General features: G+C 42.9%; 1 protein-coding gene across 4 annotated transcripts in view; it reads right to left on the reverse strand.

The window, feature by feature from the left end:
• Positions 1–24,113, reverse strand: part of PAX3 (paired box 3) — an 80,257-nt gene that overhangs the window by 26,323 nt on the left and 29,821 nt on the right. For 2 of the 4 annotated variants that reach the window (XM_054385707.1, XM_054385705.1), the window contains exon 5: positions 1,194–1,399. In XM_054385707.1, the coding sequence (XP_054241682.1) occupies positions 1,194–1,399 (206 nt within the window). The remainder of the gene's footprint in view (positions 1–1,193; positions 1,400–24,113) is intronic. The other 2 variants (XM_054385708.1, XM_054385704.1) reach the window with 1 other exon arrangement.

The raw sequence follows: 24,113 nt of genomic DNA on the forward strand, positions 1-24,113 counted from the left end.
ACATTTAGTAGTTAAAACTGAAAAAGTCTGGACCTTTCCAGAAAAGCATTCAATAACCCAGCATGCTGCATGTCTTATGATGTCAGAGAGATATTTTCTATTGTTCATTTCAGTCCACAGAGTCTGAATGCCTCAGGTTGAGCTTCAAAGGTCACAACATACACCCAGAGTTTCACTGAAGCCATTGCATTCACCTGTGTCTTTGGTTAGATCACAACTTACCACTTATTTCTCTTCCTTAGGCAGATCACAAGCTACTTACAGGCTACGATCATCACCCAGCTGCACACTTGCTTATAAACACCTGCAACTCAGACTGATTTAAACAGAGATTGCTTTTCCAAATTACTCTAGGATGTCAACTAGTGAAAGAGCAGCAGAGGATCCTGCCTGCAGTATTAAACATTTCACAGGACATGCTTCTTCACCATGAAACACAGTAAATCCTAGTCAGAACCTGAACTCCAGGGTGCAGTTTAGTCCAGAATTATTTGGCTGTTAATTGCCGAGTTTTGAACATCTGAAAATCCAGGTTCATGATTTAATAATAACTTAACTGAAATCTGTTATTTACTCCTCCAGAATGTTCATGTGTTTTAGACAATCCAAATCTATATGAAGCTGTGAGAACCTAGCTGTCATTTGAGGGTTTCTTTTCTTCTGATTTAAAGTGGCAGTGGGGATAAAAGAGATACTACAAGTTTTAAATCAAGTCTACTTCAAAATATAACCTACAAGTAGATACTGCACCAGTAACCTTATTCACTTGCAAGGCACTATAGACACATTGTCTTTTTAAAGTGGTTTTCCTCTCCTCTGTTAATTCCTGAAAGACCCAAAGAACAGAGGAAACCAATTAAATAGCCATAAACTGGCACAACTGCTGACCCCCTGTGTAATTCATTAAGCAAACAAGTTGGAATAATAGACCTTCTTCTCCAAAGGCTCAGTATTATATTCATAGTAGTTATGGAAAGTTTACTGAGGAAAACAAATATTTTTTAAAAGCAGTGATCTTAAAAAGTTGGAAAACTAATGTCCATGGACAGATGTGAAAATATCTTAAGGCTGTAAATGACACAGCTTCACATTTTCCTTCTACCTTAGAGTAGAATCCTACTCTATGTAAGAATATAATATTGACACTAACAGGAAAGGAAATTTCCTTTGTTAGGCAGCTTTTAAACACATACCTGGACACGAGCCTCTGTCAGCTTGGCCCTTTGTGCAAGTTCTTCCCTAGTATATATATCAGGGTAGTGTGTCCTCTCAAATGCTCTTTCCAGCTCTTCCAGTTGCTCTGCTGTGAAGGTTGTCCTGCTGCGACGCTGTTTTCTTTTTAAAGGCAAATCTGGTTCAGAATCTATGTCAGAGCCTTCATCAGACTGAGGTGCTGATGCTCCAAAAAGAAAAGAAATGAAACACAAAAATTAGCTTTAGTTGAAGGGACAAAGGAAGGCAAACTAAGGACATCATCAACTGATCCCACTCATAAGGAAAAGCTGCTTTTCTCCATGGCTCAGAATTGAGTTGACAAACTACAAAACAGCAAACAATTAATAAGAGTTAAGTGTTACATTGTGCCCATCCTCTTGCCCCCTGGCCTTTAGATATTGATAAGCATTGAGAAGACTCCTCACAGTCTTTTCTTCTCCAGGCTAAACAACTCCAGGTTCTGCAACTTTTCCTTGTCAGAGACACTCCGGTCTCCTTATCATCCCTGTAGCTTCCATTGGATTGTCTCCAGAAGGTCCCCATCTTTCCTGACATAGAGAGCCCAGAACTGGACACAATAAATGCCCATGAGACCTTCCCTAGGGATTCATCACTAAAATCTATGGAAGCACTTACACAGGTCTGAGGAGTGCTACTGAGGAATTAATTTTCATACACAATGAAATATTTACTTCATGTCTATTATTTGTCCTACACTCTGAACAGTATTTTACACCTATTTGTGTTAATGTAACTCAACACATTTAAACATTTCCCCTCATTTTCAGCTTACTTGGCTGTCTTAGGACCACCTAACAACCTTAGACCAGGCCAGACAAGTTTTAACACTGCACAGAGAAGTCCTCTAAGAACAACTCAGGGCAACAGTTTGACTTGGCTCTTCCAGTCACTAAAGCATGGAAATTCCAGCACACATGGTGAATAGAGCAGGAATACCCAGACTGCACGCTTCCTTCACCTAAGGTTACATCATTATTCCCCCAAACCTTGGGAGGTTTTCCGGCACAGTGCACAGCTACACGCAGAAGTGCTGATGCTCAGCCTCCAGACCACAGTCCAGGACACAACGGCAAAACAGCCAGACTTGTCTTGGACAAAAGGATCCTCACAACATGCCCCAGGTCAGTAGTAAAAGTCAGCAAGAAACAGACCACATACAGAATGTCCATGACCCAGGAAGGGGTTACCAACTCTTGCATTTAAAGAGAAATCAGAAACAAAACTCTTACTGGGTTTCATGGATGTGGAGAGAGTGAGACTGCACACACAAAGCCAGCTGGTTCCTGGCATCATTGCCTGTTTCCTCTGGTAATCAAGTGAACTCCAGCTACAGCTGAACCCCTGCAGCAGCAAAAGCCTCTTCCAGGTCCCAGCCATACTCTTTCTCCAATAAGCAGTAACAAACCAAGAGAGTAGCCTTCCAAAGCCACTCTTCACTTGCATTAGCTGCTGTCCCAGGAAACAAACATTCCTTTCCTGAGCCTTCAAGGGAAGCCACCTAAAGAGGGCAGACACTCCCCAGTGATGCTGAAGCTGCCGGTTCAGTATTGCTCCTACTACTTTGATAATGCTAAATAAATTATTGATATGGACATTGATTTAAATAATCTCCTTACCATTAATTATTTGGAAGTAATTGAGAACACAAAGCTAAAAAAAAAAAAAATCTTGGTTCCTCCAGCTAGTCTCCCACCATGTTCATTTTTAGCTCTCTTACATTTCTAATTTCACTCAAGCTGTTTGAACTAATAAATACACCTAATCTGTTTACTCAGCCTTGCAGCATGAGAAAGACAAAGTGCTTTCTCAGCTGAAGAGCCGATGAATTTCTGCATACCAAAAAAAAGAATAATTACTGCTTGACCAGAGGCTCTTATGTCAAAGCTATTTTCATTGTCCAGACACCATCAATATCTTTACCAAACATACAGGACATTGGAAGAAACTCCCACAGAGCTCGGCAACAGCATACTGTGCAAACATCCAAATATTTCACATCAGGTACTCCAAAAGTCTCTTACTTGCCCCAAGACTAGATTAAACTGTTCTAATTCTTAAGAATACTGATGCTCTGAACAAATGGGAATCAGCACAAACATCCTATCCCAAACAGTTCATGTTCATTCCTTGTTAAATGGGCAATTTAGGCTATCCTAAAATGAACATAACCAATCATTTGAATTAGTGACAGATCCAAATCTCAGCTGAGGTCCCAGGTGACACCTGCCTTCCTCAGCAACTGCCAGGCTACAGCTCTCCAAGATGGCTTCATGCTGCTGTTCATGAATAAGACAACACATGGGATATTTCGAATAGACTGACTTCATTTTGTTCTCATTTTAGCTTTACAAGTATGAAGCACTACATCAAAGGCACAAAGGAAAAGAAAAATAAGGAATCTAAGAGTCAAGGACAACACATTTAATGAAGTGCAAACATTTAGAGAGAGATACAATTAAGTCAGGGAGAAAGAGTATACCAAATGAAGGAGCTTCCATATTTATCCATTGTTACCTTTTGCAAGCCTGGCTGCTATGGGCTGCTTAATTGTAAACGCTGAGTTCTTTGTTGTCTGATCTGCAATATTCATATCAGATAGCTACATGTTTCTACTACAAACTGCCTTATTTTTATTTCCTACAAAATCACCTTAAGTATTATCAGTTTCAAGGAAGGGGTTTATTTATTGGTTGGTTGTGGTTTTTTACTATTAAAATATTGTTAAATTTCTCTACAGGTGAGAATCCAATTAGAGTGTTAACTAAGTGCATAAATTGGACACACCTCAATCTTTATAAGGGCAATATTTCTTTCATACCTGCTCAATAGCCCTTTTGCTGAGCAATATCTCACTGATAAATCCCCTGTCACAATATAAGAAGCTGCTCTTCAGCACAGATAAAGGTGGTCAGATTTTAGCTGGGTTATTTCTACTTTCATCCCCTCCACACACACACAATGCATGTACTGACCTAGTATGTGTCCTAATGTTCTAATGATCTTAATATTCCTAACTCCAGAATACAAACAGAGGAAAGGAGACCCACCAGTACCCTGGGAGATCCCCACTCAGATTCCTCAAGATCATCAGCACCCTCCCTTAGTGCACATCCCAAAATGGGAGAGGCAACCAAAAGCACTGCAAGTAGCTGAGCCATGAAGTTTAATTAAAGAAGGAATTACAGAATTAAAGAGCAATTATTTGTCTCTTAACCCTTCATGACCTGTCTGGTGGCCTAACAAAACACTGCACACCAGTTATCACCATGATATGCAAAAATCTTCTGCCCAGTGTTGTAGGCAGTCAGTCACCTGGAGCTCAGCAAGGATCTCTTTTCCAAACACTGTAAATAGACACGTTGGGTCAAAAAAAAAGAGCAACAAAATAACACAGAAGGGGTCATTCTGTGGGTTGTTCTTCCTCTCAGCATGACATTTCATTTGAATAATTAGATAACAAAAACATGACAGCCATTTAAAACCCATATATTACAGCTGTGGCACAGTGCACCTGACATACACAGCCTGAGAGGTTCTCTTCCTGCAGCCTGTGAAGGTACAACTTCTCTGGCAATCCTTCTGTTAGTAATATTTTAATTAAAATATTACACAGCCTCTTCCTCCAAGTGGAAGGAAAAACATGAGGAAAACCATCTTTCCTGTGAGGATGCTGGAGAAGTTATGGAATCTGTTTCTCTGCAAGTACTCCAAACCCACCTGTCCTGGGTAACCTGCTCTGGATGACCCTGCTTTAGCAGTAGAGTTGAAGTAGATGATGTCCAGAAGTCCCTTCCAGCACTCACCGTTCTGTGGTTCCATGCACTGTAACAGCCTGGGGTCACCCCTAGATGAATTTTGCCTTGCCACAGATGTGGCTGAAATAAGACCCAAAAAATGTCAATACACAAAAAGCCTGGAAGGGTTCTAGGTGCAGTTTATTTCTTACCTACCCAGCCCCAGACCTCCTCATTTTTTTATTTACATAAGCTTAACTTCAAAGCTCTCCCCTTCATGCCACATCTCTGTTACTGAAGGCCACAGCCAGGGCATCCCCACTTTAGGGGCTGCACATCAGCGGGCACCCATGGCTGACTGAGCCCCTTTCACGCCCAGAGCGGCGCGAGTGACCTCCCTCGTGTTTGCTCGGGTGCCAGCGAGGAGGAGTGCAGCAGGGCTGCTACCCCCACACAGACCCGCAGCAAATGACAAATGACGCTTTCTCTTTGTGGTCTTTGGGATTTCTGTTGACTTATTTGGAGGCTTTTGTTGGGTCCTAAGAAATGGCCTGTGGCTGAGGCCTATTCGCCCGATTTCCACGCTCCATCTGTGGTATCCATCAGCGGGGCCTTTGCCCGCATTCAGGGCTCTGACACCTGCCTGGCAGGATGCGGGAGGCACAAAGGCGGCTGCGGCTGACGCAAGGGGGGCCACGGGCTGGGGAGGGGGCAGGGCGAAGGGGATGCTCAGCGGGGGTTAATCCAAACCCCTCCTCCCCAAACTTCAGCACCTGGAGGCGTCCCTCCAAAACTGCCTCTCCCTGACAGAGGTGAGGGTCTCAAATGCAACCCGCTGTCCTACTGTGGATGAATTAGCTCAAATGCAACCCTCCATCACACTGTGGATGGATTGATGGAGGGAGGAAGGGAAAGAGGGAGAAATCACCCCAGGATGTGGGCCCTCAAAGTCACCCTAGGCACTCGCTAAACAAACCTCCGACACTGTCTTGCTGCGAAAGCTGGGAGTAGCCATAGGTGGCCAGCAGCACATTCCTCTCCATATCCTTGTTTGTCTTGGGGTAGGCTTTCAGCAGCTGGCATTTCAACAGTCAACAGACTAAACCCACATCAGGCATTGTTTCTTTCCTCAAAATAAAGTCCACAGGAAAATAAAACAGCATCTTTATTTCCTACTAAGCCCCCTTCTCTCCTCCCCTCTGAGCAGGCTCATTTAGAGCAGGCATATATTTGCATACAACATATAATGAAGACTCTGGAGCCAACCAACTACCTCCCTCCCATCAACTACATCCCTCCCAGCACATCAGCCCTTTATTTTGCTGTGTCTGCCTGAGGAAACATGATTCCAGGCTCCCCTTTCCTCCTCCTCCTCCTCCCAAAACATCACTGTCACAGCAAGGAGCCAGTAAAAAGAAAATACGCCCTGCCAGGTCTGTGCTAATCAAAACAGGACAAATAAACTCTGACACTCAACAACTCCCCTAGTGCCTGCAGACCTGGGTGGAGACTACTGATTAGTTATGAATATGGCTGGCAGCAGGAGACAAGCTCAGGGGGTCCGGAGTCACCCCTCAACTACCTGCACGCAGTTTCAGGCTGAGACATCATGTTTATCCAAGATAAAGCTATCTAAAGATTAGAAAAGCTCCCCTAAATTCTAGGCTGTGGTGCTCCCACCAAAGAAATTGCTTTTAGCAAGTTTACCAGGAGACAGAAGTGGCATTTTATCCAGTTCACTGTTCACTTTCTGTGCTTCAAGCAGGGGGAGGAAGACAGAGAGAAGATTCAGGCACCCTGAGTTTCATCCCATCTGGTCACAGCCCAAAATTTGTTAGCAGTTGGACTCCTCCTCTTTGAAAGGAAAAGCAAATTTCAAGAAGCATAAAGAACAAAACAAGAAGCCGCAAAAGATTTCTCAGTGAGGTTAAGATGAAACAAGGTGATGCTGTTACATGCTCCTATTTCTGTTAAGTGACAATTTAGGATCAACAAGTATATAAGACAACTATAATCTTTTCTACAAAGCAACAGAATATCCAGTATGATATGAAATACAAATAGTAAAATCTCTTTTATCCCTTCCTACCAGCATTTTGACTCTGATACATCAAAACCCAAGAAAAAAATCCAAAAAGGAAGCTTCTGTTGCAGACACAAATATCACTCATCTAACAGGAATCAAGTCACGCCTCAATTACTCCTTTGAAAACTGCTGCTGTTTGCAAAGGACATACTTACAAAAACATTGAAAATGAGGAGGGGTTAACTCCACAGGCATTTTTCAAAAGTCTGCAGTGAGAGAATAAGAAAAATGGGGAGAAATATGTCGTTTAAGTAATTGATTAATAAGAGTACTTTATCAGTTACTGCGATTGAAAAAGAGCAACCTTGCCTTCTTCTAAGCTGTAAAAGCCATCAGAGAAAGGGAACAGCAATGACAACAGTGATAAAAGTGATCTTCCTAAGAGAAGTGGATGGTATTTTTATTTTGTTTGGGCTGATTCACATACAGAAACTTGCTTTGTACAGTGAAGTGAAAAAGAAAACAGTAGCTGCAGTAAAAGGAAATGGCCAACAGTGACTTTTATTTACAATTACCAAGAGACAGGCTATTATTGACCATATGTGCCACAATCACCCTCCTTATCATGGGTTAGCCATCATGTCCATTGGGAGCTGTTAATGAACTGGGTAATTGAGCTGCTGACATGTGTTACCAAAACAAAACAATAGGAAGAAGAGACAAATGAACATTTTATTTGCCAATCAGAGTAGGTTCCGCTTTTCAGAGAGCTGTGCCTAAGTAAGTGGCTGAATACATAAAACAGTGCATTGAAGGCAAGCAGATGCATGCACAATAATGGTTAACTGACAGCCTCTGGCCCATCTGTGCTTAACATTTTGTTAAAGAAATGACTTGACTTGCTAAAGAGACAAATCATACAGCTGCCCCGAGTGCTGCGTTGTAAGAGATAAATCATTAGCTAAACTGTTTCATGCTTAAAATGACAATGCATATTAACAGTTATGCAGGGACATTTTGTCAGCACAGCATGAGGCAGTTATAACTTACAAAAAAAAAAAAAAAGTGACAGCTCAGAGCTATTCAATGACTCCAGCTTAGAAAATTACACCACTGTGAAAACAATTTCACCATGAAACAATAGGCAATTCATAGGCTCTTCTTTATAAAAATATTTTTTTTCTTTGAATGATGAAATAATATGGATGGAAAGGGGACAAAAAAAAAAAATGGCCAGTGTGTAAGTGTTCTGCACCATTAATCTGCTAGCATGTACTTCATTCAAAACCAGCGAGCATCAAAAAGGAACACATTCCATTTTAAATATCAAAGACTGCATCACCAGCACTAAGAATAAATGGCTAATTCTCAAATGGGCATGAAAGGATAAAGAATTTCTGGAGTGAAAGGAAGGGAAGAGGAAACTGCAAATACTACTACAAAAATCTCCTCTCATTCCTCCACCTCCTCTTCCAAGAAGAGATTTGGGGTTTTGATACAACGTTAAAGTACTTAACGGCTTTGCGTGTGGGCCCAATCCCAGGTGGCACTGCTGTAAATCTGCACAGGCAATTATCGTCATTATTATTATTTCACATTGAAAACTAAATGTAAAGGAGCTACAGTCAGCTCTCAGATCCTATTGCACAGGTCATGTGAGTGTATAGTCCAGCAAACCTGCCCAAAGGAGGACAGAAAAACAAAGCCCTCTCCTCCCAACTTAGTCACACAAGCCAGACCCCCAACTAGATCTTATTGAACAACTGTGCTACAGAAAAAAAAATTCAACCAAAAATCTGCCAAAATAGAGTGATTTGGTAAAACTTGTGGGAGCTTTCCCTGTGGTTTCAGAAGTTGGTGGCCACATAAGGGTTAGCTCAGGTTTAATGACTAAAGAAAAGTTAAAATTACTACACTTTTTTCCCCACAAAGACAAGCCTTTCAGACTCTGTTAGCTGATCTCAAAGGACTACTCCCTGTTTTCACCAGTCTAAGAGCAAAGATGGATCCAGGCAAGCTTTGACCCTTGCTCAATCTCTCCTGTCATTCCTAGCAGATCCAGGGAAGGAGCTCAGCACAGTGATAACCCCTGAGCATGACAATGTGCTCCAGCATGAACCCATACAACCACACTGTCACTGGACTCTGAGTCACCCCAGACTGGACCATCTCTCTGAATGCAGCCCATTGAAAGGGGAACTTTGTGAAAAGCACCAAGACGAGTCACAAGCACATCTCGCTGATTTGCAGCAGGAGCTCATGTGTGCCCACATCTGGGGGCTTTTCCAACCCTTCCCAGAATGGAAACACCACAAACACAAGTATTATATTTAAACATTGCAACTTCAAGCCCTCTCACTTAAAAATGCACTAAGAGATCTCAAGGGAAAACTTCCAGAGTATTCATAACAAAGAAAACTTTACCTACTAAATTTAGAAGAAGGAAACTACGTATACAAATTTGAATGAGGTTTGTTGTCAGCAACATTGATGTTTTAGGCAATATTTTAATGTAAAACAGGGAACCTTAAGAGGAAAGTTAAATCTCTCTCTTAACATACCCCACAACATGCCAAGAAAGAATTGGCATCATGTCTCCAAGACAGTATCAGCTGATGGAAGAGCCAATTGGTAACAGTAAAAATTAAGAGATGAGTAACTTGGGAGATGGAATTTGTCAGCTGAAAAATCAAATAAATCAAGTGGAGTCTCTGGATAAATAATGAGACTGTATAAGTGAGTTAAAGTACTGCAAATAATCGAGCTGTCAGCAATCTCTCACTGTGAATTCTTCAGAAGAAGGAAATATTAATCTATAAACTATATTTGGCTCAATCCTTTGCCACAGAAGGATGCAAATGGAACTCCTGAAGTTATGCAAGCTGACAAATGTACCAGGCACACTGAGATAGAAGCAGCTTACAAGGATTGTTCTAAGCCAGCTCTGCATTGCTTCACTGTGGTTTGACCAACCTGTAGCATCACTGAAACACTTGTGAAGAAAAAAAGAAACTGCATGGATGCCTAAAGTATAAAAAGAAAAATCCCAAATGTTTGCACATATTTCCTACCTCTCTGAGCTAGTTCTAGCACCTTGATTAATACCACCCTCGACTCAAAGCAAACACAGAGCAAGCTGTTGTCAATAGCTCCATCTCAATGTCAACATTACAGGCTTCAAAGTCTCTACAGAAAATCAAGACTATCATCCCTTAAACACAAAGCTGCAGCCAGGCCAGTCCTCAAGAAGCCACTTTTACCCACTCTAGAGCAAAAGAGAGTTGCCTGATCATCTTTATTTTTCGCTCTCTGGACTTGGTTGTTTTTTTTTTTTTTAAACAGAACATTGGATCTTGTTGATTACTCCACCTCCTCAATAAATCACCTCAGTTGTCAAAAGATTGCTGGGGTTTTGTGAAAGAAAACTAAAAGTTCTGACTATTTTTTATCAATTTCCAGACTTCAGTCAATTAAAAAAAAAAAATCTTGTTTTTCACCAGATTTCCTGTGATTGATTTTCCAAGGTACTACCAATTCCTGCCAAACACTTCTTTTCAACCAAATCTGTTAGTCACTCAAGGTCACTCCCATCACAACTACATAAGAATTGAGGTGCTGACCCCAAAATCCATCATCTTCTGTCACAGGACCTGGTCCTACTGGGTACTGAGCCCTCCAATCCCACTGGTCAAAGATAGTGTTTGCCTTGTAAGATTGCTTCAGTCTTTGAGATGGAAAGCACCCCACTATGGGATAGCAGTAGGGTGCTCAGCACCTCTTTGCTTCCCCCAGGGTTTTTCATTCCCGGCTCCTGCCTTGGGTGCCAGCACAGGGGTGAGTGTAGAACTCCTTCACGCACAGGACGCGCTCCCTGAAGCACACACTGTCATTTCACTCATTACAGTACCTGTGATGCTACTACAGCAATTAACTAGAGTCCATATGAGAGCTGGTCACGGAATCACCTGCAGATTTTTTTTGTCTCTTGCCCTGTGAAGTTCATGTGTCAGCAGACTTTTGGTATCATCTTTGCACGACCCTTCCCAGTGACTGTCACCCAAGAGCTAGCAGTGTAGCACTTATATATGACCCAAACTGCTCTGGTCAGATGAAATCTGAGCAAACAAACCTTCCAAAAGCTATTAGAATGGTGAAATTTTTGAGGTGGGAAGGAACCTCTAAAGGTCACCTAGTTCACCCCCCTGCAGTGACCAGGGAAATCTGCAACTGGAGCAGGTTGCTCAGAGCTCTGAACAACCTGACCTGGAACATTTCCAGAGATAGGGCATCCACCACTTCTCTGGGCAACCTGGGCCAGTGTCTTACTACTCTGTGTAAAAAATATCTTCCTTAGACTCAGTTTGAATCTCCCTGGTTTAGTTTAAAACCATCACCCTTTATCCTGTCACAATGGGCCCACTAAAATTCCTGTCCCCATCTTTAAGTACTAGAAGGTAGATGGCCTTTAAATAGTGGGTTTTGCCCAAATGGGAACCCAATGAAACAGCCTGGGCTTTTTTTAGAGCATGAAGAAGAGTTCATTGTTAGAGAATCTCCTCACACACAGAAAAATCAATGGTTTCATTAAAGCTGCTGATTTTACCCTCCAGAAATGGGGCAAGTTCTAAGATAACAGTGAAAGTGGTCCCAAACATATTTTCAGGGTTTAAAAATAGAAAAAAAATATACCAAAATGCAAACATAGGAATTCAGAAAAGTTGTTAAAATGCCCAGTTTCTTAGCAACAATCTTTCATCTCCGTAAAATCAGCTATCTTAAATTGTTAGGCTGTAGGGTTAGTTGATAGCTTCTATTTAAAGATTCTCTCTGTTTCCCAGAGGTCCCCAGCATTATGGTGGGAAGTGGAAGGGGGTCTGGGAAAAGCTTTATGCCAACTATAAAAATTCTGGCTCCTGTTTCTTCTTGCCTTCCAGTGATGTACCACTGAACTGAGTCCTTGTTCCTGTCTAAGAGCACCACAGATTGTGAAGACTCACTCATGTGGTGCTGGGTGCCCAGTGACACCACAAGCAAGAGTCTTAATAGTTCCACAGTAAAAGTTGAGAGCACTTTCTTAAGTGGAAATAGAAGTAGTTTTCTTTGTTTCTAATTTCTCCTGAAAACACTGAAATCCTTCTAACACTGTACCATACTCAAAAATAAAGAGGATTTCTTGAATACAGATTCATCACAGCTCCATGGAGCCTGGCATTTGTCTACCACCTTATGAAACTGTAAGAGGTCCTAAACAGGAGCTTGGCAGACATATGTCATCTTGCAAGTTCAGTCTGAAATAGAAATACCCCCATGACAAGTACTAGAAGAAGTGCAACCACTAACACCCAGCCTGTCTTCCTGTTCACAGCCTATGGATTGTAAAATGCAATTGTGTCTGCTTTGGGTCAAATCCTGCTGAGAGTCATATCGAAGTGTTCAATACAGATTAGGAAGTCAAAACTTGGCTGGACCCAACAATGGGGCCTGACAGATGTCCCAGATGCATGCAGAGGAGGCTGCCACAGTGAACTACACACAACTGCAGAGAGACAGAGAAGAAAAGCCACATGCTGCCAGCCACCCTCCTGCATCTGTAAAGGAAACAGAGATCAGCGGAGAAACCAGCTCTTTGCAGCTTTTCTAAGTGGTTTCCTTTTAATTGCTGGACAAGCAGGGAAAGGATGATCCAGGGACCTTGATATAACATTCCCCGAGGGGTTCATAAGACCACAGCAACAAGTGCAAGAGACCTGGCCTGTGAGAACTGTATTTGTGGACTTTTACCTAAATCTATTGTTGGCCAAGTAATCAGAATCACACTGAATCCCAGAATGGTACGAGTTGGAAGGAACCTCTAGGGATCGTCTAGTCCAACCACTCTGCTAAAGCAGGATCACCCTGAGAATGTTGCCCAGGATCATGTCCAGGTGGGTTTGGAGTCTCTCCAGAGAAGGAGACTTCACAACTTCCCTGGGTAGCCTGGTCCAGTGCTCCAGCACCCTTCACAGGAAAGAAGTTCCTCCTCATTTTCAGAAGGAACCTCCTGGGTTCCAGTTTCTGCCCATTGCCCTTGGCACCACTGGAATAAAGTCTGACCCTGTCCTCTTTCTCCCCCATCCTTTAAATACTGCCAATTACTTAAGATCAGTGTTTCTCTGACCCTGGTAGCACACAGTGTTGTGCCTTTGGGCTTACAACAGAAGCCTAGAACACTCATCACAATGGACAGCAAAATAGACAGGAATAAACAGTGGCTTCATTGCTGTGACAGCTCATCAGCATCCCTGCTGTTTGGGTGTAGCAGCTCAAGAGCCTCCATTTCTGCTTTAAAGTTCAAACATGTCTGTGTACCCTCATACACTTACATCATTAGGAATTCACAGGCACATCTTGAGATGTGTGCTGGTACAGCTCCCAGCACAGTGGCAGTCCCTGAGCAGGGCTCTGTTTACTGTAGCAATACAAACAACAACAAGTGGCAGAACAACAGATGGTCTGTTGTGTTCAGTGACAATTACCTCAGTCAGACACTCCTTTCCAAATGATGGTCTAAGGGCAGTTACCAAATAATACCTTACAAGCAAACTTTCACCCAGGCTGTGGGTCAAGCATTCACTTAATTCTGACATAGATCATCATATATAAATGGATTAACCAATAGTGGATGAATTCACAGTGACTGTGAAGGACAGGGCTTTAGCAAGGGAGTTGGACTAGATGATCTTGGTGGACGAGAAGCTCAATATGAGCTGTCAATGTGCACTTGCAGCCCAGAAAACCAACCAGATCCTGGGCTGCATCAAGAGAAGTGTGGCCAGCAGGTCAAGGGAGGTGATTCTCCCCCTCTACTCAGCTCTGGTGAGACCCCACCTGGAGTACTGTGTCCAGTTCTGGAGCCTCTGTTACAAGAGGGATATGGACATGCTGGAAGGTGTCCAGAGAAGGGCCACCAGGATGATCAGAGGGCTGGAGCACCTCTCCTATGAGGACAGACTGAAAGAGTTGGGGCTGTTCAGTCTGGAGAAGAGAAGGCTCCGAGATGACCTTCTTGTAGCCTTCCAGTATCTGAAGGGGGCCTACAAGAAAGCTGGGGAGGGACTTTTTAGGCTATCAGGTAGTGATAAGACTAGGGGGAATGGAATAAAGCTGGAAGTGAGGAAGAAGTTCTTCCCCATGAGAGTAGGGGATTGAGTCCATCATCAGTAAATTTGCAGATGACACCAAGTTGGGAGCAGGTGTTGATCTGTTAGAAGGTAGAAGGGCTCTGCAGAGGGACCTTGACAGGCTGGACAGATGGGCAGAGTCCAACAGGATGGCATTCAACAAGTCCAAGTGCCAGGTGCTGCACTTTGGCCACAACAACCCCATGCAGAGCTACAGGCTGGGGTCAGAGTGGCTGGAGAGCAGCCAGGCAGAAAGGGACCTGGGGGTACTGGTTGACAGGCGCCTGAACATGAGCCAGCAGTGTGCCCAGGTGGCCAAGAGAGCCAATGGCATCCTGGCCTGCATCAGGCATAGTGTGGCCAGCAGGAGCAGGGAGGTCATTGTACCCCTGTACACGGCACTGGTTAGGCCACACCTTGAGTACTGTGTCTAGTTCTGGGCCCCTCAGTTTAGGAAAGATGTTGAATTGCTGGAGCATGTCCAGAGAAGGGCAACGAGGCTGGGGAGAGGCCTTGAGCACAAGCCCTGTGAGGAGAGGCTGAGGGAGCTGGGACTGTTTAGCCTGGAGAAGAGGAGGCTCAGGGGAGACCTCATTGCTGTCTACAACTACCTGAAGGGAGGTTGTAGCCAGGAGGGGGTTGGTCTCTTCTCCCAGGCAACCAGCAGCAGAACAAGAGGACACAGTCTCAAGCTGCGCCAGGGGAGGTTTAGGCTGGAGGTGAGGAGAAAGTTCTTCACAGAGAGAGTGGTTGGCCATTGGAATGTGCTGCCCAGGGAGGTGGTGGAGTCCCCATCCCTGGAGGTGTTCGAGAGGGGATTGGACGTGGCACTTGGTGCCATGGTTTAGATAGGCATGAGGTGTAGGGTGACAGGTTGGACTCGATGATCCTTGAGGTCTCTTCCAACCTTCTTGATTCTTGGTGAGAGCCTGCAATGGGTTGTCCAGGGAAGTGGTTGGGGCCCCATCCCTGGAGGTGTTTAAGGCCAGGCTGGATGAGGCTCTGGCTAGCCTGATGTAGTGTGAGGTGTCCCTGCCCATGGCAGGGGGGTTGGAACTGGATGATCCTTGTGGTCCCTTCCAACCCTGACTGATTCTATGATTCTATGATCTTCAGAGGTTCCCTTCCAATCTCTACCATTCTGTGACTGTTCAGACTGAGATCTTCAAAGGAGAGAAGTCTCCATCCATCATTAAATTGACAAGTCATGCTGTCCTGCTTCAGGTACCAGGATTTACACTGCTAAAATCCTTGCATTGTTTTGAAAGTCTCCTTTAAAAATCAGAACTGCTTTGCAAAATTCAAACACAGAAGTTTGCAGAACTGATTCAATCAAAGCAGAATTTCACTCAAGCTTCCATGGGCATCTTTGTCTTGCTTTTCCAATCCCACATCACTGAGAATCTTTCCTGTCATCTTCTATATAATCATAGAAAAGCTTGGGTCAGAAAGGACCTTAAAGATTACCTAGTTCTAACTCTCCTGCCATGGGCAAGGACCCCTCATACTAAACCAGGTTGATCAAGGCCCCATCCAACTTGCCTTTGAACAGTTCCAGGCTTGGAGTTTCCACAGCTTCTCTGGACAGCCTGTTCCAGTGCCTCACCACCATCACAGGGAAGAATTCCTTCCTAAATCTGGCTTCTTCCAGTATGAGGCCTTCTCCTGTCACTGCATACCTTTGTAACAACTCTTTCTCCAGCTATCAGTAGACCCCATTCAAATACTGGATGGCTGCTTTATAGTTTCCCTGTATAGCCTTCTCTTCTCAAAGCTGAACAACTTCAACTCTTTCAGCCTATCTGTACAGGACACAAAACTAGTATGAGCATCACTGAGATTGTTTAACCAGGATCCAACCCAAGAAAAATAAAATCAGAGTTCGTGCAAGGAGGAGTCTAGACCATCTTCTGAGCAACTCACAGCAAGTGGAACATCATTGCCTGTCTCAGGATAGTCACACATTTAACTAGAACAACAAGACCAACCATAATTCCCTCCAGGAACACAATTGCATTGGAGACTTGAATTTTCGTTATAACCTGGAACCAGTAATGTTCGGTAGAAGGTTTGGGATCTTTCTAAGCAAGTCTGAACTCTTTGGGGGTTTTTTGGGGGGGTTGGTTTTTTGTTGGTTTTTTTTTTTAAAGGAAAAAAAGTGCCTATTTATGGTTTTGCATCAAAGTCATGTGAAATGTGTGGTTTTGCATGGATTCAATTAGAGACAAGCCTGAGGCACAAAAAGTTCAGATCCTGATCTGGATCCAGACCCACCCAAAGCTGAGGGACATTTAGACTAAGGCCCTTGGTTCTTGTTCACCTCCAATTTCAGCATGAAAACCAGGTGGGACTCCCTTTCCCCACACCCTCTCTCCTCCCAAGATCTCTGCAGCTTTTCCAACTTCACATGTGAACATCAGCTGGAGGATTCCTACAACTTCTGATGAGATCTGAAACCCGTGAGACACGGGCTGAGTCCTTCCAAACCAAAATCATGGCATCTTCCCAGCTCTCAGAATTAGGCTTTAAGTCATAAGGAAAAAAGAAAAGCCAAATTAACAGACATATTGACAGTTTTATAGACCCCCTAAGGGCTCTGCTTACATCCAAGTAAGACAGTGGGGCTTTTTTAAATTAGAGGGAATTTGCAATCAAGTTACTAAAAGAAAGATTCATTTAATAAAGGGCAGAATTCAAAACAATTTCAAAAGTAATCTTTTGGCCCTAAATTATTCTCAGTACACTGGAAAATGGAACATTGTCGTTCTGATGTTTGCCTTAATTGGCATTCAGATTTCTTCCTCATTTAAAGTAATTGTTTATTACATTAGTGGGCATCAGCTTGCAATAAACTAATGTTGCCATCAGCTTCATCAGGAGCAAGATAAGCTTCTAGTTCTTCTCTGATAAATGCAAGGTTAATTTTTGCAACACCATTTAGGGAGAAAGAACTAGAAATAAATTTGATCCTGCTAAGCCACTGCAGGAACCAGTATTCCCACCCTCCTCCTCAGCCTTCCAGTCCACCAACACGCTGTGCAAACTTTTAGCTTTCTCAATTCTTCATCCTATGTACATCACAGCTTCAGAAGCTTGTTCCCATGACATAGGGTGAGCACTGAGCTCACATTAACCAGTAGGGCTCTATCAGGGCAGGTTCAAGCACAAAGGATTTTACAGGGCTTAGACTCAAGAGTTTAGCAGTTCAGATAGTCACAAACAAAGTTAGTCAACCCTGCAAACTCTTTAGAGTGTTTATATCAAACTCAATGAGCTACCATTAAAGGTGACAGCTTGCAGGCTCCCCAAATGCCATTCTCTTTAATATCATTTCCTATGGGAACACACAATCCATTGGAAGGCCTTTGCACCTATTTAGGACCAGACAGACTTTCCAATTAGCTTCAGTGGAGCCATGACAGATTACACCAGCAAAGGTTTTGCTGCTCTGTCGTTTGGGTATGTTTCTAACTGATATTATTTCATGCTTTCAGACCATGGTTTTGACTTGGTGAAGGAAGGAGTATTTGCTCGTCTCCTCGTTTCAGATTTCTCTTTCCAAACTTTCCCCCAATCTCAGCTAGCAGAAAAAAAAATCTGTTCAAATCTTTCAGGAAAAGGGGAAAGAGAGAGGGGAATCATCTGTCTCTAGAGGGAAAGGCACTTGTGACACTTGTTCAGGATGCTTTAAAGAGGAGACCAACTGTGAACTGGAACTGTCTTTGAGACCAGTCACTCCTTCTCCATTTCCAATCTTTGAAAGGTCCAGTGAGTGCTTAAAAACAGATAAAAAAAAAACAACTAAAACCCCAACAATCCTCCCATACCCAAACATACTCCCAAATGAGCCCTAATTATCTGAACTTGGCTCTCCCATACTCCAAGCAAGTGTCCTAATGCCCAGTAGGTGGTGGTTCAGCAGACAAAGTAGCGGAACTCTGAGAGGACCCAGAGAGGTCAGGTTACAGCTTGTGCTTCGGTGCCAGGGAAACTCATCCCTTCCTTGAGGTAGGGAGTAGCCCTGCTCACAGCAGACAGGACAGGCACTTTCTCCCCTTACTTCCAAACAGGAATTCCAGCCAGAGTGAGGAAACTTCTCCCAAAGAATATAATGTACTCCCAGGAAAAGTCCATTTTAAAGTCAGAGCCTGATTGATAGGAAAAGTATTTTATCTAAAAAGCATTGAAGTTTCTTCATCGTGGCTCAAGCTTTTTCCTCATGACTTTCCTCATATTTTACCAACACAACGTTCAGGAAGATTGACCAAAAGATTTAATTAGGAGGCTGGAACTATTCTAGTATAACTGCACTGAAGTGCAACAAACATTTCTATGAACACACCAAGGTTTTCTATCATCTTATGGAGTTTAGGACTTTCCAACACACAGTGCTATGTACTAAATGCACAACTTGGGGCTACGATATTCACACCACACAAGTAAAAATCTAAAAATCTAACAGATCTTTTTTTCTGTCACAGATATACTCAGTTATTGCACACAATGTTTTAGTTGCCATTCAATGCAAACATAATCAGCTGTAATGAAGAGTCATATTTATTATTCCTACAGCTATGCTCTTCTCTTCCCCCCCAAAGCAATAAGTTGCACCTCTTTAGAAAATCAGGCAAAAATATCTCCTGAAGGCATCAGAATAACAGTATTTAGAAGAACCATACTCTACTGGGATGGGGTTTTGTTTCAACAGGGAGCATCTTAGCACAGAACTAAAGCAAGTCAACACCATGAAGCACAAAAGCTCGCAAGGATTTTCTGCAGCCTGGGCTTGTCAAAGCAAGTAGGCAGAGCCTTTGTGTGCTCCAGCACAGCGGGAGCATTCCTCCAGGTCTCAGCGGCAGAGCACCCCCGTCCGCTGCTGCCCCGGGCGCTGGGGTTCCCACACCCAAGGCGGTGGGAAGAGGAGAAAGCAGAGCTGCAGAAGTAGCGTTGTAAATGGGATGAACTGGACAACACGCTGCTTAGGAAATGCAAGGCTTCCAGGAAGGCTCACGTGGCAAGATTTACAATACCCCCACATCAAAGGGCTTGACGTTGGCTATACTGGTTCTCTCGAAAGAAAGCCATCTCTGTCCTCTATAACACCAGCTATACTGACTCAGAAAAGAGGGCAAAGGCATTGCTGGGAATCCTCTCTGCCCATACAAAAGTAAAATTTAGCTTCTGGTTGAAAAAAAAAAAATCAACATGAACAAAAAAATTATATATATATATATATATATGTACACATATAAAAACCCTACCCTAACCTAAATACAATCCCCATTTTCCTTTGCTGCAGGAATGCCTCCAGGATGCTTCAATTTAAGACTCAACCTTTCAAAGCATTCCAATCAATGACCCAGTTTCCCAAGTTAAAACTTCCTATTTCTCTTTTCCCTGAGCACCTTGCACCGAGGGAGCTCTAAGGATAATGCTTTGTGTTTGGAGCGTGAATGGGTGACCCTCCAGTACACGCTGACCCTAAGATAAACTTTGACCTGATGTTTGCTAATAACACTTCTTCTTAAGATGCCTTGTTTCTTTATGAACTACTGCTTGACTCCCGGATCTAGAAGCTGACATGCATTAATATACATCTCTGACTGCCCTTTGACTTGGCCATCAAAACCCTTTGACCCCAGACTTGATTCCTAAACTCTGTCAATTGTTTGCAAGTGGAAAAAACTTATTTTCTAGTAATAATTTGTTTTGGTCATGTTTTATTAAGCATTTCTCTTCTCCTTTTAACTTGTTCTGATTTGAATTTGGGTATAATGGATGCTTATTTCATTTAGTAGCTTGCCAGCTAACAAAAGAAAAAAAAAAAAACAACCCCTAAAAATACTCCTTTAGGGTTTAATCCTTTGTTTTCAAGCTTTGTACAACTCCAAGCAATGCTCAAGTGCCTTGACATTTTAAAAAAGCTGCCACGTGACAATAATATATTCTAAAAAGCCTCCTTTTGTGCACTGCTTTTCAGATTTATCTGCATTTTTCTGCAGCTCCATGGCTTTTTTCAGATAACTTTACAGCATGCTTCAGATTTGATTCTACAGTCATAAAAATGATGGCAAAATGTCCAGCAATTCCCACACCAGCAGGATCCAACCCCTCGGCTCAGACACTTGGTGACAGTTTTTAGCCAGTGCATGACATTTTTAGACTTACTTCTTGAAAGAAGGAATTTGTGTCTACAGAAAAGAGCAGATATTTACATTTACATAGATTCCTACACACTGTCCCCCTCTGTTTTCACAGCCATATGTGTAGATCCTGTGTGTCAAAGGAGAGGGCAAGGAGCCCGCCACCAGTCCATCCCCACCAGCAGAGGCAACGCTGCCGTTTCCTGGTACATTCCAGTATGGAAATTTCTAATTCCTGGCATCATGTTACATGATGCCAGGAATTGCTGCACTTCTGCCTGGTTTACATCAGGAGCAGGAGATCGCACAAAGAGCAGGAACTCTTTCCAGGGCTTAGATGATGTATCAAGTGTACGGCACACACACAGCATTATAGCAATCAGCGTCTGGGAAGGGACACCATCAAATCAAAGGCCTCCAGTCTCAAGGAGGAGTACTGGGACATGGCAAATGAGGGGTTTTAGCAAAATGAAGCAGCTAGCCTTTATTTTTGTTCATAAAATGCAGTACAGCCTCAGCAATTATAATGCTGTATTCTTAGAGCTGCTCTGCTTTTGTGCTAGAGAGAAATATTTCCCCCAAAGCTCCATACAAGCACAGGTAAAAATTAAGTTTTGCATTTTAAAAAGCAAGTTCACACAATACCAGCCTGGAAGAAATTGAAGGCCAGTGACAAACCTTCTCTGCAGATTGTCAAAACCTACCCAGACATGATCCTGGAGATGAGCCTGCTCTGGGTGACGCTGCTTTAGTAGAGAGTTTGAATCTCCAGAGGTCCCTTTCAACCCACACCATTCTGGGATTCTGTAACACATCAGGCAATTGCACCAACAAGGACAGGTTTACTGACACACTCAGACTCCACTTCTTACTGCCACAGACGAACAAGGCTCCAGTTTGGCATGGTAAAACAGCCAGATGAAACACTTTGTGCTTCCAAGCATCCCACCTCTCTTCAAGGGGTGCATCCAAAGTTCTCATTTCACCTCCAAGGTATCTCCTGGCTGACATGCAGGAACAGCTCAGTGCAACCTCCACCCTCAAGACTTACTTGTCCCATGGACACTGGGACTCTGTCATACACACAGTACCTGGGAAGCTCTTCCAGGCAAACCACAATAACCAAGGGTAGTTTCTTTTAAAATGTCTATGTGTGTTTGAAAATGCTCTTTCCTGCTTCCAGAACACAAGGCACCCCAAGCAACATGAGTTTTGAACTACTGATGGCTCCCCTTAACAAGGCAATAAGTTTTCTGTAGGACTAAACCATGTGTAGAGGCAACTGCAGCAAGGAAAGACCTTGCCCTGGCCACCAGGGCCCTGACTAGCAGCATCTATCCTGCTGACACACTCTGCACCCAGGGCGCATTTGATTTGAAACTAAAACCTAAGGAGGAAGCAAAGCTCCCTGAAGATCATGGAACTGAGGCTGGGGCACTGGGGGTGGTATCCTGACTCCCCAGGTTTCCCCAGAACAGAATATTCAAACCCCAGATTGTTTATTGTATATTCAAAAAATGGATAATGCACACCATGGCATTTTAATGCTTTCTGCTGTCTTTTCCCACCTCAGCCAATCATCCTTTCTTTGCTCTATTCATGACATGAAGACTTTTCCTTCCTTTTTCAGTCCCACTCCCCAAATTTTACATCAGTAGAGTCTATTAAACCGGTATGCTGCCCAAAAGCAGAGAGGAAAACCCCTCTGGGACACACACTGACCTGTCTTGCTCCAAACAAGTATAGCTACTACCCCCAGGATATTAGAATAGCACACTTTCCTTTTCCAGCAGCAGCAGCAGAAGTTGTTGTTCCAAAACAACTTGAAATCAAAAGGAGAGAGACAATATAGGAGACAATAAAACCAGATCAGCTAGTGAACTACAAACAGGACTTCTAATGGTGCATCCTTGCCCCCATTCAGCTGGAGATATGGACCAGGCAACTTGCACCAGCTAAGGTTCTACACTTCTAGAAATCTTCCCTGTTTTCACCTGATGCAACAACACTTCATCAGTCTTGATATATCCTTAGAAATCATCATCATCATCAGGCTCTAATATTAATAAATTTCTCCTATAAAGGAGAACCTTTCAAAACTAAACAGAATCAATGGATGGATTTAACTCCAGAAGACTACAGATTAAATCCTATGGGCACCAGGAGGGACCCATACAAAAGAACAAGGTCATCGGTTCTGGAGAGTTATTCCAGCTGGAATTCTTAGACAGTGAAGGGTTCACAAGTGTCATTTTTCTATCAGTATGTAGCTTTGAAACTCTGCTATGCCCAACATATACAGGAATTCCCCTTCTTTTCTTCTCCTTTAGAAAAAAAAAAATACAGTGGCCACTGCAAAAGTTGGTATTTCTTCTTGCATGGTGGTAGAACCCTCCATACAAGCACAACCACACTGAATACTTCTTCAGATTGTTTGTTTGACTGGAGTTCAAAGGAGGGTGCAATGAAGCCAGAGAAAGACAAAATGAAAAGAAAAAAAAAAAACCAACAACAACACAACAATCCCCTCTGGTTAAAATTTTGCATGCAAGATCTCAACAAAAGTGATTTTTGACTGTGCCAAAGCTTTTGTTTTCTCCACAACAGTGAGAAAAAAATTATTTCTCCCTTCTGCCCCACAGCAAACCATTACCAGCTGTTGATGCAGTAGTTTTTTAACATGCGTTAAGTCATATTGTATATTGTCCATTTCATGTGTGGAGGGCATTTTTGCATACAAATTCTTTATTGTGTCATACCAATAAATCCAAGAGTACCACCCAATCTTGTTGTAGGGCTTAGGGCCCACTCAAGTAGGATTCCAACAAACGGGATCACGATCACGCTGGAGGCTAAAGTGGCTTTAACACAGCGGTGATCACAGTATCGTGTTCAACACAAGGGAAAGCTTGTTGGAAGGTTTTATCCATATGAAGCAACAGCCACTCTTTCCAAGTAAAATCCATCATCCAAAAGACACAAGGAGCTAAGGAATGCTCTAAAAGTTCATGTATTTCAAGATGGTGCTTGACACATGTTTTGTCCCTGTGTCTCTTACTACCTAACTCCCTGCTTCAGCTGGATCAAAACTAGATTTGAAAATTGATTATATCTCCTTGTCTCAGTTCAACAATTTGCACAATTTAGGGCCACTCTGAAGATAAACTCAGGAATCCCTCTTTAAGCCAGGACCTTAAAACATGTCTGTTTATGGGCACATCCATTTGTGCAAATCAAACCGTGCATTTGTTTTGTATGTGTAAATTCAGGCCAGTGGAAAATTAAGCCCCACAGGGATGATTTAACCAACAATACAAAGAAAATTGTCAGGCAAATCTAAGACTTTGTCCTTAATTTACCCTGTTAGGGCCAAATCAGGCAGGAATCTCATACCATGTGTGCTGTAACACTTAGGTACAGCAGCATATGTTTAGTAAGGGGAGATGCAGCCTCAGCTCTTAATCTCATTGTTTATTGTGGTTTAAAATCTGACCCTTAATGTTATATGTGGTTTAAAACTGTATTTGGAGGAAAGAGAGCGAAAAGACTTTCCTAGGCCCGAAAATGTGTTTGTCTTTAGGGTTTGTTCCAGGGGAAACCATGCGTGCCTTCTCTTGCTCCATATGCAAACCCTGATGGGATTTTTAAGCATGCTAATGCTCACATTCTGCATCCCAGGTTAATCGAGAAGGGTTTTTTTGTTGGTTTTCTACTAGCAGCTTGCCTACAATCCACCAACCCACGAGTCTTTATGTATATATGTTGAATAATTATGAAGCAGTGAGTATTTATCACCTTTTCTGAGCAGTAAGCA

The sequence above is a fragment of the Indicator indicator genome, chromosome 13 (assembly GCF_027791375.1).
Source record: "Indicator indicator isolate 239-I01 chromosome 13, UM_Iind_1.1, whole genome shotgun sequence".
Taxonomy (NCBI): Eukaryota; Metazoa; Chordata; class Aves; order Piciformes; family Indicatoridae; genus Indicator; species Indicator indicator.